The 13,879-nt window shown below is 40.3% G+C and overlaps 1 protein-coding gene across 6 annotated transcripts in view; it reads left to right on the forward strand.

The window, feature by feature from the left end:
- Nucleotides 1–13,879, forward strand: part of PTPN22 (protein tyrosine phosphatase non-receptor type 22) — a 59,960-nt gene continuing 46,081 nt past the window's right edge. The window contains exon 1 of one of the 6 annotated variants that reach the window (XM_074381229.1): nt 1–2,131. In XM_074381229.1, coding sequence (XP_074237330.1) covers nt 2,045–2,131 — 87 coding nt within the window. In that variant the 5' untranslated portion in view covers nt 1–2,044. The remainder of the gene's footprint in view (nt 2,132–13,879) is intronic. The other 5 variants (XM_003933480.4, XM_074381230.1, XM_003933482.4 and 2 more) reach the window with 5 other exon arrangements.

Here is a 13,879-nt window from a genome sequence, read left to right on the forward strand (position 1 = left end):
ACTATGTACATATTTTTACATAGTTTTAGTTATTATAAACTTGAAATTTTATATTTTTATAAATTAAAGCTTTCCTTTATTTTATGTTTTAAAATAGCCAAAGTAAACACCGCATTACTTAGAGCAACAAGAAATTCTCTCTTAATTCTAGATGGGGATAATTTGAGAAAAATACTATTCCTGAAAATATTGCTGAAGAATTAGGGCTTATTTTAATTTATGTGTACAGGGATTGAGTTCCTTTATTTGAAATATTGTCTCTAATTTGCCTACAGCCAAGATATCTCAATGATCTTTCTTTTTGCAGTATTTAGTAAGAGCATGCAGTATCTTTAATGTTCAGAACAGTGTTCAGAATCATTATTTCCTGAAGGAAGTTTGAATAATTTTTGCAAAACAGAAAGGATTGCTAATATCTTAAATAGAGGAAGTCCAAACAACACATTTCCCAGTTTTCTTCAGGATCAAGACGAATCTTGTTAACATTTGTTGAACTTCTGCCTTCGATAAAGATGATACACTGATTTTGGGATGTTCTCACACTGAATTAGGCACTTGGGTAGACATGTATCCATTGAGAGGTTATGCAAGGTGAGATGTGGAAGGTTTTTCTAGAAGAGCCTGCCTTTCTGGGCCAAAATGCCACATGCACAGTATAGCTTCCTGAAACAAATTTCTTTCCTAAGACATTGGTTGCGGAGTAGAAATGTGTTCTTTGGAAACAGTTCTTCAGGCTTTCTGCCCGGAAAGTTACAATGTTGTTAGCAAGGTGGTTGATTTTACTTTCTTTCTGTTTCTTCACAGTTTACCCACATTACAGATGCAGGATATTGTGCTAACTGCCTGGTCAGGTGCTCCTTGTGGGGGCTACGTGCTCTAGACCCTTTATAGACCAATACTCTCAGTCTCTATATCCAGAATCCAAGTAAAGCTTTAAAGGCTACTGGAGGGCCGGGTGCGGTGGCTCACGCCTGTAATCCCAGCACTTTGGGAGGCCGAGGTGGGTGGATCACGAGGTCAAGAGATTGAGACCATACTGGTCAACATGGTGAAACCCCGTCTCTACTAAAAATACCAAAAAAAAAAAAAAAAAAAAAAATTACCTGGGCATGGTGGCACATGCCTGTAATCCCAGCTACTCAGGAGGCAGCGGCAGGAGAATTGCCTGAACCCAGGAGGCAGAGGTTGTGGTTAGCTGAGATTGCGCCATTGCACTCCAGCCTGGGTAACAAGAGCGAAACTCCATCTCAAAAAGATAAAAAAAAATAGGCTACTGGAAGGGTTGAAGAGGTGCTAAAATCAACACTTTCCTTAATGGAGGTCAGCACTTTCACAGTCCTGGGAGAGACACAAACTGTTAGAAGCATCTGACTTTGCTTCATTTAAAAGAGAGTTTGAGGTCTATATAGCGGACTTTAAAGTTCTGAATGCACCTTCTGTGATGAACAGAAGTTTCTCATTGATCACACTGACAAGAAACCTTTCTGTGAACACTCCGGGTAGAAGACATGTAACTCTAAATAGTGTCTGTCTTCTTTTCTGGGCCTAACTGAACTTTGCAGAGTTCATATGGGACAGTGGGCCAGAAAGAAACAGAAGGTATCAGCTGGGCCCTTGTGCTCACTAGGAAAATGGGGAGAGGTAGAACTCATGCAGGAGACCTGTAATTCTGCTCTTTCTCTGGGAGACAAGAAGGTGAGTTTTGCATATGGGTGATGGAATGGAACAATCTCAGAGTTAAGCAGACCACACTTTATGTTCCTATTAGCTTCTTGTTTGTTAAAAATTTGAATTATAACCAGGTTCCTCTGCTGAGAAGGAAGGCGCTAGGGCCCTGGAGTGAGATGATGGCTGTGTTCTGCGACCACAGAAGCTGGTTACGTACTAATTTCCTCTAGGGCTTGTGATGAAGTCAGTAAACCACAGCCTTCAGCATGCTCTGCTCAGGCGGCAGCAGTGGCTTTTTGGAGGTGTCTCGGCAATGACACACATTTGATATGCCCTCCCTCAACCTACTCATAGACTGTTTCTCTTGTTCTGCAGCATGGACCAAAGAGAAATTCTGCAGAAGTTCCTGGATGAGGCCCAAAACAAGAAAATTAACAAAGAGGAGTTTGCAAATGAATTTATGGTGAGTTGTGTGTGTGACCCTCTCAGGGTAGTTACATACACTATTTAACTGACTATAGTGTTCCAATTTTCTGTTCTTTTTTTTTTTCCTTCAACTCATGTTCACTGTGAGGTGGTCCAATTTTCTGAGAACAAATTGCTCTTGGGATAAAGTAAATATAAGACCTTGGAGGGGAAGACAGAGAAAAAGGCAACCTAAAGTTTGACTTCGCTGAGTAGTTTGCATGTATTTTAAGTACTCTCTCAAAATTACTGGGTTTGATATTCTGTTTGCTAGTTCTTTGGAGTTTGATTAGGAATCCTACAGAAGACATACAACTCCAGATGTAGAAACACTAATATTAATTGAATATCCATATTTCCCCAGGTATCTGAGTAGTGGTTTATGTTTCATATTACTAATTTTTTTTTAAGAGATAAGGTCTTACTCTCAGGCTGGAGTTCAGCAGTGCAACCATAGCTGACTGTTGCCTTGAACTCCTGGGCTCAAGTGATTCTCCTGCCTCAGCCTCCTGAGTAGCTGGTGCCGCAGGTGTGTACCACCATGCCTGGCTAATGAATTTTTTTTTTTTTTTTTTTTTTTTGTAGAGACGAGCCTTTTGCTTTTTTGCCCAGCCTTGTGTCTAACTCCTGGCTTCAAGCAATCCTCCATCTCACCTCCCAAAGTGCTAGGATTACAGGCATGAACCACTGTGTCTGGCTATCTTTTTTCTTTTCTTTTGTGTATGAAAAAAGATATTAGAACATGTGTTTTTTCAAAACAGGGCTTTCTTAACTTCTTTTGCTCAGAGAAGTAGAATGGCTAGGATGGGGAGTAGAGACAAGTGTAGGTCATGGAGAGAAACATGAGTACAAGGTAGCTTCAGGTGGGGTGGATTAGATTACCCAGAAGAACAATGAATCTCCTTTGAGGGAAATGTGATTATTGATGCAATGGCAGCTGCGTAGGCCTCATTCACCCTCCAAGCTGGCATATCAGATAACATAGGTGTCTAAGTATCTATCACGCACTTCGGAATACTTCCAGCTGGTGTTTCTGAGATAGAAGAAATGTAAACCTTAGTTCTTCCGTTGTGAAAAAAATGGAGGGAAAAAGGGGAATTGAAGTACAAACCTGAAATTAAATCGTGATTTTTTTTCACCAAGCAAATTATCAAGTATTTAACATGTTCTTTAATCTGTTTTCTAACTTATAAAATTGGGATAATAATTCATGTCCTATCTATCCTCACAGGATCATTGTGATGATTAGATATTAATAACAATTATTAAATGTAGTCATTTATTGAGTACTATTTATTGAGCACTTAGTATGTACCCAGTTCAGTTCTAAGGACTAAAAATACAGCAGTGAACAAAAAGAATAAAAACCTTTGCCTCCTGGAGCTAACATTCGGGTACCAGATAGTAGATGTGAAAACTCTGAAAGTCTTGAGTAATTAGATGTTATTGAGTGATTAGATTTTATGCTAGGAACTCCTATGTTAGCTTAACGTGGATAGTATTGTGGTACTTGAAAAATACGCTGTCACTGCCACTGGCCAACCAGTCTCAGCCCCTCTTGGCCAGGTGAGGTGGTTTGCACCTGTAATTCCAGCACTTTGGGAGGCTGAGGTGAGCAGATGGCTTGAGTCTAAGAGTTAGAGACCAGCCTGGGCAACATAATGAAACTCCTTCTCTACTAAGTAGGTAAGGAGGTAAATAGGAAGTTCTAGCACATATATATACATGTGTCTGCCCCTGGACTGTAATTCCTAAGCCAAAGTAACCCAAGGCATAGATATAAAAAGTGAGCTGAGGGGTAGTGCCAGCCTCTGTTTTATTTTGGTTGTGTTTTTTAAAATAATGTAGACTGGCCAGGTGCAGTGACTCACACCTGTAATCCCAACATTTTGGGAGGCTGAGGTGGGCTGATCACCTGTGATCAGGAGTTCAAGACCAGCCTGGCCAACATAGTGAAATGCTATCTCTACTAAAAATACAAAAATTAGCTGGCCATAGTGGTGGGCGACTGTAATCCCAGCTACTTGAGAGGCTGAAGCAGGAGAATTGCTTGAACTCGGGAGGCAGATGTTGCAGTGAGCCAAGATTGCACCATTGCACTCCAGCCTGAGTGACAAGAGCAAAACTCCATCTCAAAAATAATAACAATAATGATAATGTAGTATAATAATATATAGTATATAATTATATAATATAATTATATAATTTGCATATATTATAATGATATAATAATAATGATAATATAGTAATGTAACTATATCCCTAATATTTTACCTTTTTTTAGCTAAAGTCATTATAATTTCTCATCAAAATACAGCAGCTACTTCCTAACTGGTTTCTCTGCCTCTAGCCTGGCCCCACCTTCGATCAATTTTCAGTTCAACACCCTGGTGACCTTTTTTTTTTTTTTTTTTTTTTTCTGAGACGGAGTTTCGCTCTTGTTGCCCAGGCTGGAGTGCAATGGTGCGATCTCGGCTCACCACAACCTCCGCCTCCTGGGTTCAGGCAATTCTCCTGCCTCAGCCTCCTGAGTAGCTGGGATTACAGGCACACGCCACCATGCCCAGCTAATTTTTAGTATTTTTAGTAGAGACGGGGTTTCACCATGTTGACCAGGATGGTCTCGATCTCTTGACCTCGTGATCCACCTGCCTCGACTTCCCAAAGTGGTGGGATTACAGGCTTGAGCCACCGCACCCAGCCCCGGGTGACCTTTTAATCATATAAATCTGGTCTTTTTTTTTGGAAACAGAGTTTTGCTTTTGTCACCCAGGCTGGAATGCAATGATGTAATCTTGGCTCACTGCAGCCTCCACCTCCCTGGTTCAAGCAATTCTCCTTCCTCAGCCTCTGAAGTAACTGGGATTACAGGCATGAGCCACCATGCCCGGCTAATTTTGTATCTTTAGTAGAAATAAGGGTTTCACCATGTTGGCCAGGCTGGTCTCAAACTCCTGATCTCAGGTGATCCACCTGCATTGGCTCCCTAAGTACTAGGATTATAGGCGTGAGCCACCACGCCCAGATAAATCTGTTCATTTTTCCACTGCTTAAAAACTTGTTATATATTTTTTTAGCTGCTTAATATTGTGCAATATAATACACATTTAGAAAAGTACAGACAAGATCTAAGTATAATTATAAAGCAAACATTAGCAGTGCAATCACCACCCAAGTCAAGAAACTGTGGGACCCCTGAAGACCCCCCCATCAGGTCCCCTGCCCCCAACCCACCCTGTCCTGTCCTACCCTGCCCAAGGCATAATCACTATCCTGACTTTTATATTAATCACTTCCTTGCTTTTCTGGCTCCTGATTTTAAGGACCTTGTTTTTTGGTGGTGATTAAGTGTAACCTCACTGTTCACTGACTCATGTCCTCCAGTGGAAAATAGAGTCTTCCTCTCAGCTCCATCTAAAGGTTTCAGAAGAGACACCAGAAAGAAAGCTTGGGGGAGTAGAGGAGTGGTGAATGAGGCTAGATTGCTTGCTTGGACAAGGTAAATACTGCCACTAAATTGGAGTGCTTTGATCTGGTCATGTTCCACATCCCATCCTAAGCCCTTAATGTATTCTCCCAGGATTTGATGTTTACAAGGTTTGAGGACTGATTCTGTGGCACAAGGCCACTGTTCACTTAACTGATGGTACCTTTAGGGGAATTATCAAAAGCATCTCTATTTCCAGGTAGATTCCCTGTGCATCCGAACCCCTTTACCCTCTCCCCAGGTTCATGGTTCAGATTTCAGTCTTCACTTCCTCCTTGGCCAGATATCTTTGCACAGAGCACAGTATAGATGGCCCTCTGTATCCTCAAGTTCCATATCCTGTATTCAACCAAAATATTCAAAAATATTTGAAAAAAAAATTCCAAAATAATATAACAACAAAAAATAAAAAATATAAAACATAATGTACCTAGCATTTACCTTGTATTAGGTATTATAAGTAATCTAGAGATGATTTAAAATATACAAGAGGATGTGTATAGTATGAGTAAATACTATGCCATTTTATATGAGGGACTTGAGCATCCACAGATTTTGGTATCTTGAAAGAGGTGGTCCTGGAACTAGTCCCCCACAGATACTGAGAGTGGACTGTATTCATAATTGGATGTGTTATGTCAGCCAAAGCCAATGGCCATACTGTTTAGGTCTTTCCCCTGTGCCAGGACTAAATTCAATAACTTTTCTGTAGTTGAAGCTACTACTGATCACCCATCTAAGGTTTTCATATATTCATGTAAGCATTTATTGAGTGCTTATTGTGTACAAAGTAATACCCTAGATGCTGTGAATGTAATACAATGCTCCATGCTTTAGTGGGGCTTATTTTCTAACACAACATATATGTCTTAGAGAGGCAGACATTAAACAACAAATTACCATATTAAATATTTAATATAATTGTGAGAGTCTGAGTGGGGCTGTCAAGGAAACATCAACATTCATTATCTTATTTACTACTCCTTAAGAAAACCTATGAAATGGCTACAACTATGATTACTGACCTACAAATGAGGAATCTGAAGCTCTGAGAAGTTAAATAATTGGCCTAATCTCACTCAGCTGTTAAGGCTTAGAGACGAAATTTAACTCAGATCTGTCTCATTTCAGAGCTGTGAAATTAATTCTCATGCAATAGTGTTCTACTTCATTCAATGATACTAAGTCTCTCAAAGAACTTAGTCTTAGGGTAAATGCATAGTTAGTATAGTTTCTTTCTTTCTTTCTTTCTTTTTTTTCTTTAGTTAATATACTTTCTACACAGCAGAAACAGCAGGATGCAACGATACTGCTGAAAAATTTAAAGGTACTTTCAAATATTCCTTATTATTGCTATTCTTATAAAACAATATTATCGAAAGTTAAAAGAAATTAAATTCACCATAGTACCAACATTCTAACAATCAAAACTTGTTTTGTGGATATTGGCCAGGTGAGGTGGCTTGCACCTGTAATCCCAGCATTTTAGGAGGCTGAGGCAAGCAGATGGCTTGAGTACAGGAGTTAGAAACCAGCCTAGGCAACATAGTGAAACCCCATCTCTACGAAAAATAAAAAATTAGCCAGATGTGGTGGCACATGCCTGTAGTCTCAGCTACCTGGGAGGCTGAAGTGGGAGGATCACTTGACCCCAGGGGGCGGAGGTTGTAGTGAGCTGAGATTGCACCACTGCACTTCAGCCAGGGTGACAGAGTGGGACCCAGTCATACACATACACAAAAACCAACAATAGCTTTTTTAATGGACCTTCTAGTTCTTGTCCATTTATATAATTTTTTATATTATTGTAATTATAGCATAGATACAATTTTGTATTCTCATATTTTTACTTACCATTATACCAAAATTGTCAGGCTGATTAAAATGTATATAATTTTAGTGGTTAATGATGCAGCATCATCACATGAACATATATTTGTCCATGTGGCTTTATAATGAAAGAATAATAATCATAATAAAGAATGTGTCTATACCGCTTTTATTATTATATATATTTTTTATTACATTTTAGGTTTTGTGGCACATGTGAAGAACATGTAAGATTGTTGCATAGGTACACACACGGCAGTGTGGTTTGCGGCCTTCCTCCCCATCATCTATATCTGGCATTTCTCCCCATGTTATCCCTCCCCAACTCCCCAATGTTATTTTTTTATTTTTATTTTTCAAAAAAAGTAGCATGACAGCATCTATACCTCTTACAGACACTATTCTAAACACTCATATATCAACTCATTTACTCCATTGAGGAAGGTACTGTTTTTATTTCCATTTTATAAATGAGGAAACAGAGAGGTTAATTAACTTGCTCAGGGTCACATAGCTAGTAAGTGGTAGAATTGAATTTCAAGTTCAGGTAGTCTTGCTTTATCATCTGAAGTCATAAAAACTTTGGAATCATATAAATCTTGGTTTGAATTTAGGTTGTGCCGTGATTACCTGTGTGACCTTGAATTAAGTTAGTAAAATGTGGGAACAATATTCACTTTGAAGAATTGCTGTGAAGACAATAAGTATATAAACTTTCAGAGACATAGTAATACCCAAATAATTTAATAAACTTTCTCCATTGTTAGGCATTTAGGTTATTTCTAATTTTTCATGATTATTGATAACACTGATATGAATATATTTGTCCATGTGGTTTTTCCTTCTTTTGGATTAATCCTTAGGCTGGATCCCCAAAAGTGTTATTATTGAGTCAAAGACTATTAACATCTAACTGGTTAAGTATTACCAAATGTGTTTCCAAAGGAGTTTTTCTAATTTGCAATATGTGAATTTTTCATCTTCTCTGCCACCTTGCTAGACTTAATTATATTTATTAAAAGAGAATAAAAGATGAAAAATTTTGCCTACTTACTATTACTAGGCAACCTGCTAAGTGCTTTGCCATATATGATCTCATTTAATCATTACAACAACCCCAAGAGGAAAGTATTATATTCATTTTACCCACGAAATGGCAAAGCCTGGATTGGGTCTGTTTTTTTTTTCAAACCCTCTTAACCTTTGTACTTAAACTGTATCACGTAAAAATCATGATTTTTTTTTTCCGTTATAACTAGCATAAAATAGTACTTTTTTTTGAGACGGAGTTTTGCTCTTGTTGCTCAAGCTAGAGTGCAATAGCATGATCTCGGCTCACTGCAACCTCTGCCTCTGGGGTTCAAGTGATTCTCCTGCCTCAGCCTCCACCGCCACCACATCCGGCTAATTCTGTATTTTTAGTAGAGAACTCTTGACCTCAAGTGATCCTCCCACCTCGGCCTCCCAAAGTTCTGGGATTACAGGTGTGAGCCACTGTGCCCGGCCAAAATAGTACTTTATTACGTTAATTTCCCTCATTTGATTTCTGAGCCTGAAATGTTCTATGATTATTTTTGATCTACATTTCTTCGTATATGTTTTCTGTTCATCTACTTTCCACTGTCACAACAGCAAATCCGTAGAACTGTGTTCCAGACTGTGCTAAAAGTGCTTCACAAATAGAACCTCATCTACTTCCCAAAGAACCCTTTAAAATGGCTACCAGTGTCCTGTGTAGTGTCTCTTCAACTTCTTACAATGTGCTCATTTTCCTGTCCTTGCCATGTTTCCTCTGCCATAGGGCCTTGCACACACCTCTTCTTGAACATTCCTCACACTCCTGTTTACCTAAATAACATTAATTCTTTTTTTTTTTTTTTTTTTTTTGGGACAGGGTGTCACTTGGTCACCTAGGCTGGAGTGCAGTGGTGTGATCATGGCTAATTGCAGCCTCAATCTCTGGGGCTCCCATTCTCAGCCTCCCAAAGTGTTGGGATCACGGGTGTGAGCCACTATGCCCAACTAATAGTTATTTAGATCTCAGTTTGTGGTCACTTCTTTAGAGAAAGCTTTCTTTTCTTCTTTTCTTTTCTTTTCCTTTTTTTTTTTTTAATTTTTTATTTTTTTGAGACAGGCTCTTTCTCTGTCACTCAGGCTGGAGTACCGTGGCTTGATCATAGCTCTTTGAAGACTTGACTTCCTGAACTCAAGTGATCCTCCAGCCTCTCGGCTGATCCGGCAGCCTCAGCCTCCCAAAGTACTGAGATTATAACCATGAGCCGCCACACCTGGCCAGAGAAAGCTTTCTGGACCTCTTTGAATAGCTTAATTCTTCCATTATAAGTTCTTCTTAGCACTGTCTGTTATTTCTCACAGCACTTGCCACAATTTCAGTTTGTTTGTTTTTTTTGACGGAGTTTCAAAAAAACAGAGTTTCTTTTTGTCCAGGCCAGAGTACAATGGTGCAATCTCAGCTCACTGCAACCTCTGCCTCCCAGGTTTAAGAGATTCTCTTACCTCAGCCTCCCAAGTAGGTAGGATTGCAGGCAGCGGTAGGTTGCAGTAAGCCAAGATCGCGCCACTGCACTCCAGCCTGGGTGACAGAGTGAGACCCCATCTCAAAAAAAAAAAAAAAAAAAAGACATTTATTAAATATGAAGCATTCACTGAATCCTAATAGAAAGAAGATACCTAGTTCTGAAAGCCAGGTTTAAGTGCTTACGGTTTAAAATATGCTAGAAGTCAGACTGATACTAGAGCAACTTCTAGAGACTCGTTAGAAAATCTGAGACGGATCAAAGACCTGGCTACATCTTGGTTCTATAAAGGAGACATAGATGCATCCTTTTTCTGTATGTATTACAGTAACAACACCAACCAAACAGTTATCAACATGGTACATCCTACAGATCAAGTACACAAACATCTGTGATGTTTACTACTGGTTCCTGCGAATCAGCCTATCACTTGAACATATTTATCAGCATTTCTTGACCTTTGTGCACATTAAGGTGCAATTTTAAAAAATGCCACCACCAGAATCAATGTATCACATCACCTCTGAAGCTGATTTCTCTAACTCCATCTCCAGCCTCTTACTAGGGGTTATCTAGTCCTGCATTTTCATTTACTCACAGGACACTTAAAACACATTTCTTAGCCGAGTGCAGTGGGTCACACCTGCAATTCCTGCACTTTGGGAGGCTGAGACAGGTGGATCACTTGAGGTCAAGAGTTCAAGACCAGACTGGCCAACAAAGTGAAACCCCGTCTCTACTAAAAATACAAAAATTAGCCAGGCGTGGTGGCAGGCGCCTGTAATCCCAGCTACTTGGGAGGCTGAGGTGTGAGGATCACTTGAACCTGGAAGGCAGTGGTTGCACTGAGCCAAGATTGCAACACTGCACTCACTGCTGGGTGACAGGGCAAGACTCCATCTCAGAAACAAACAAACACATTTCTTGCCATTTTCTCATATTTTATGTATCTAAAGTTGAACCTCTTGGTTTACTCACCCTAGTTTAGCTATTGCCTCCCACCTACCCATTTGCCCACTATTGCACTGGAAGCTAAACTCAATAAATCTGCCTGCCTTGTTGAAGATGATTGTATTGCAGGCTCGGACAATTAAGTCTTGTCCTCCATTCCTACCGGTAGTACTCTTGTCTACTGGATTCAGAGGCCTGAGCTCCTAATGGCCATTCCTTACCACTCGTACTTTTTCTGTCCTGGTGGAGGCTTGGCATAATACTGACCTATATTTGCAAGGCACTGAGGAACTACCTTGCAGAGTTCTGGAGACAGCCAAACTTTGTCCTCTCCCATCTAGCACAGGAGGGCCAAGTTCGATTTTCCTCTCTCTAAAATGTCTCTAAAATGCTATGTCTTATATCCAGTAAAATAGTCCTTCAAGGTCTGGTCTTGTGCTTTCCTTTTGTTTTCTGTTCTTTTTTGAGAGTGCATTTATTTACCAGTCTATGAGAATCACATGCAATGACTCAGTCCAGATTTCTAGAGTCTAATATTCCTTATTATACTGGCCAGGACACCCGTTCTCCTCTCCTTCCTTGGAAAGGGGTAGTATCATCTAAAAACCAAATGAACTCACTATTAGCTTATCAAGCATACACAGAATCTGGTTTCTCACACATTCCACCCCATTTCAGGGCTCATGAGGGATGCTGAGCTCTTTTTATTCTTTTTTTGAGACAGGGTCTTACACTGTCACCCGGGCTGGAGTGCAGTAGTGCTATCTCGGCTCACTACAACCTCCGCCTCCCAGTTTTAAGTGATTCTCCATGCCTCAGCCTCTGGAGTATCTGGGATTACAGGTGCCCGCCACCATGCCTGGCTATTTTTTTTTGTATTTTTAGTAGAGATGGGGTTTCACTATGTTGGCCAGGCTGGTCTTGAACTCCTGACCTCATGATCTGCCCGCCTCAGCTTCCCAAAGTGCTGGTATTACAGGCGTGAGCCACTGCACCCAGCCTCTTCACTTTATTCTCTTGGCAACTCTTCCCCTGATTGCTCTCGATGGTACCTCCTCTAGGGAACGCATCCCCTCTACCTTGTAGTTGGCAGAGAAACACCTTCACCCTTTAGATCTCGTATCTTTTCTTCCCAAACTTAAACCCAGCATGACCCTGCTTTCTCTTTTATACCTTTTGCTTTCTACTCTCAGAGTTCCTCCTGTTCTGGTGTAGTTTATCACTTCTTCTGCCCTGATTCTGTCCTAATTTGTTCTTTGTTGGGGTATTAGAGCCCAGGGGTCTGGCAAGAAGAGGGGTGGAAGAGAAAAAGGAAGCCAGCCAGGAGCCGTGGCTCACGCCTGTAATCCCAGCACTTTGGGAGGCCAAGGTGGCAGATCACTTGAGGTCAGGAGTTCGAGACCAGTCTGGCCAACACCGCAAAACCCCTTTTCTACTAAAAATACAAAAAAAATTATCTGGGTGTGGTGGCAGGTGCCTGTAGTCCCAACTACTTGGGAGGCTGAGGCATGAGAATTGCTTGAACCTGGGCGGCAGAGGTTGCAGTGAGCCGAGATCACACCACTGCACTCCAGCCTGAGTGATAGAGCGAGACTCAATCTCAATTTAAAAAAAAGAAAGAAAACGGAACCTCACAGTGGCATGACCTCAAGATAAGATGTTTGAGGGGAAAAAAAATCAAATCTTTCATACATTACAAATTAACAATTCTGCAGGCATTTCCTGTGTGATGTTCTGCTAAGAGTGTCTCCCTTCGTCATCCAGCCAGATTACTCCAGGGGGAGGAAGGGAGTAGGAAAAATGAAAGCCATTCTTCTGCCTCATTGTTGAAGGTGATGGTGAAGGCAGCTAAACAAATATAGGACACATATACACACAAACACATCACCTTTATCTATGACATTTTGCCAAATTAATTGAAGCATATCTTATGCAAAGGGCTTTGTGTATAGCATTCTCCCTAGAAAGCATTCCACAAGCAAAACAAAACAAAAATAAATAAAAACAATGTAACAAGGAGTATACGCTGAGCTTAATTCTGGAGATTTCTAGAAGAAACTGTTTTGGGACTTGAGATCTTTTCAGCAGCCCTGGGATCAACAGCAACCTGAAAATGATCATTCTGAGGTTTCTTAGGAGCAGGGGGAGCTGAAAAATTGGTGTAATTTCAGCAGAAATTCAACACAGTCTTTCATGTGTCCTTAAATTCCCAAATTAGTCCACTTGTATCCATATCCATCTTGAAGTAAAAATATGCTATAAAGATAGTTTAGTGGCTTCTCGGGGTTCAAGGTAAAGCAAAAAAACAAACAAACTAAAGATATCAGTTTGGTATCTCTCCTCTCAAATCCAATTCTGAAAATCCAGAGGAATTCAAACTACAGTAGGCTCTCTTTATCTCTGGGGGATGTGTTTGAAGACCTACGGCAGATGCCTGAAACTGCAGATAGTACCAAGTCTTATGTATACTATGTTGTTTTTACCTATACATACATAGCTATCATAAAGGTCAATTTATAAATTAGGTACAACAAGAGATTAGCAATAATAGCTAATAATACAATAGACTAATTATGATAATATACTGTAATAAAAGTTATGTGGGGCCAAGGAAGGCGGATTGCTTGAGCCCAGGAGTTTGAGACCAGCCTGGGCAACATGGTGAAGTCCCTTCTCTACTGAAAATACAAAAACGATCTGGGCATGATGCTCATGCCTGTGGTCCCAGCTTTCAGGAGGTGAGGCTGAGGTGGGAGGTGAGGTTGACGTGGGAGAATCAGAATCTTGAGCCCGGAAAATTGAGGCTGCAGTGAACTGTGACCGAGCCACTGCACTCCAGCTTGGGTGACGAAGTAAAACTCCATCTCAAAAAAAAAAAAAAGTGACTGATTTTTGGAACTGAAGTCTTTGAAATTTTGCTATATAGAAAGATTTTATTCAG

The sequence above is a fragment of the Saimiri boliviensis genome, chromosome 11, assembly GCF_048565385.1.
Source record: "Saimiri boliviensis isolate mSaiBol1 chromosome 11, mSaiBol1.pri, whole genome shotgun sequence".
Taxonomy (NCBI): Eukaryota; Metazoa; Chordata; class Mammalia; order Primates; family Cebidae; genus Saimiri; species Saimiri boliviensis.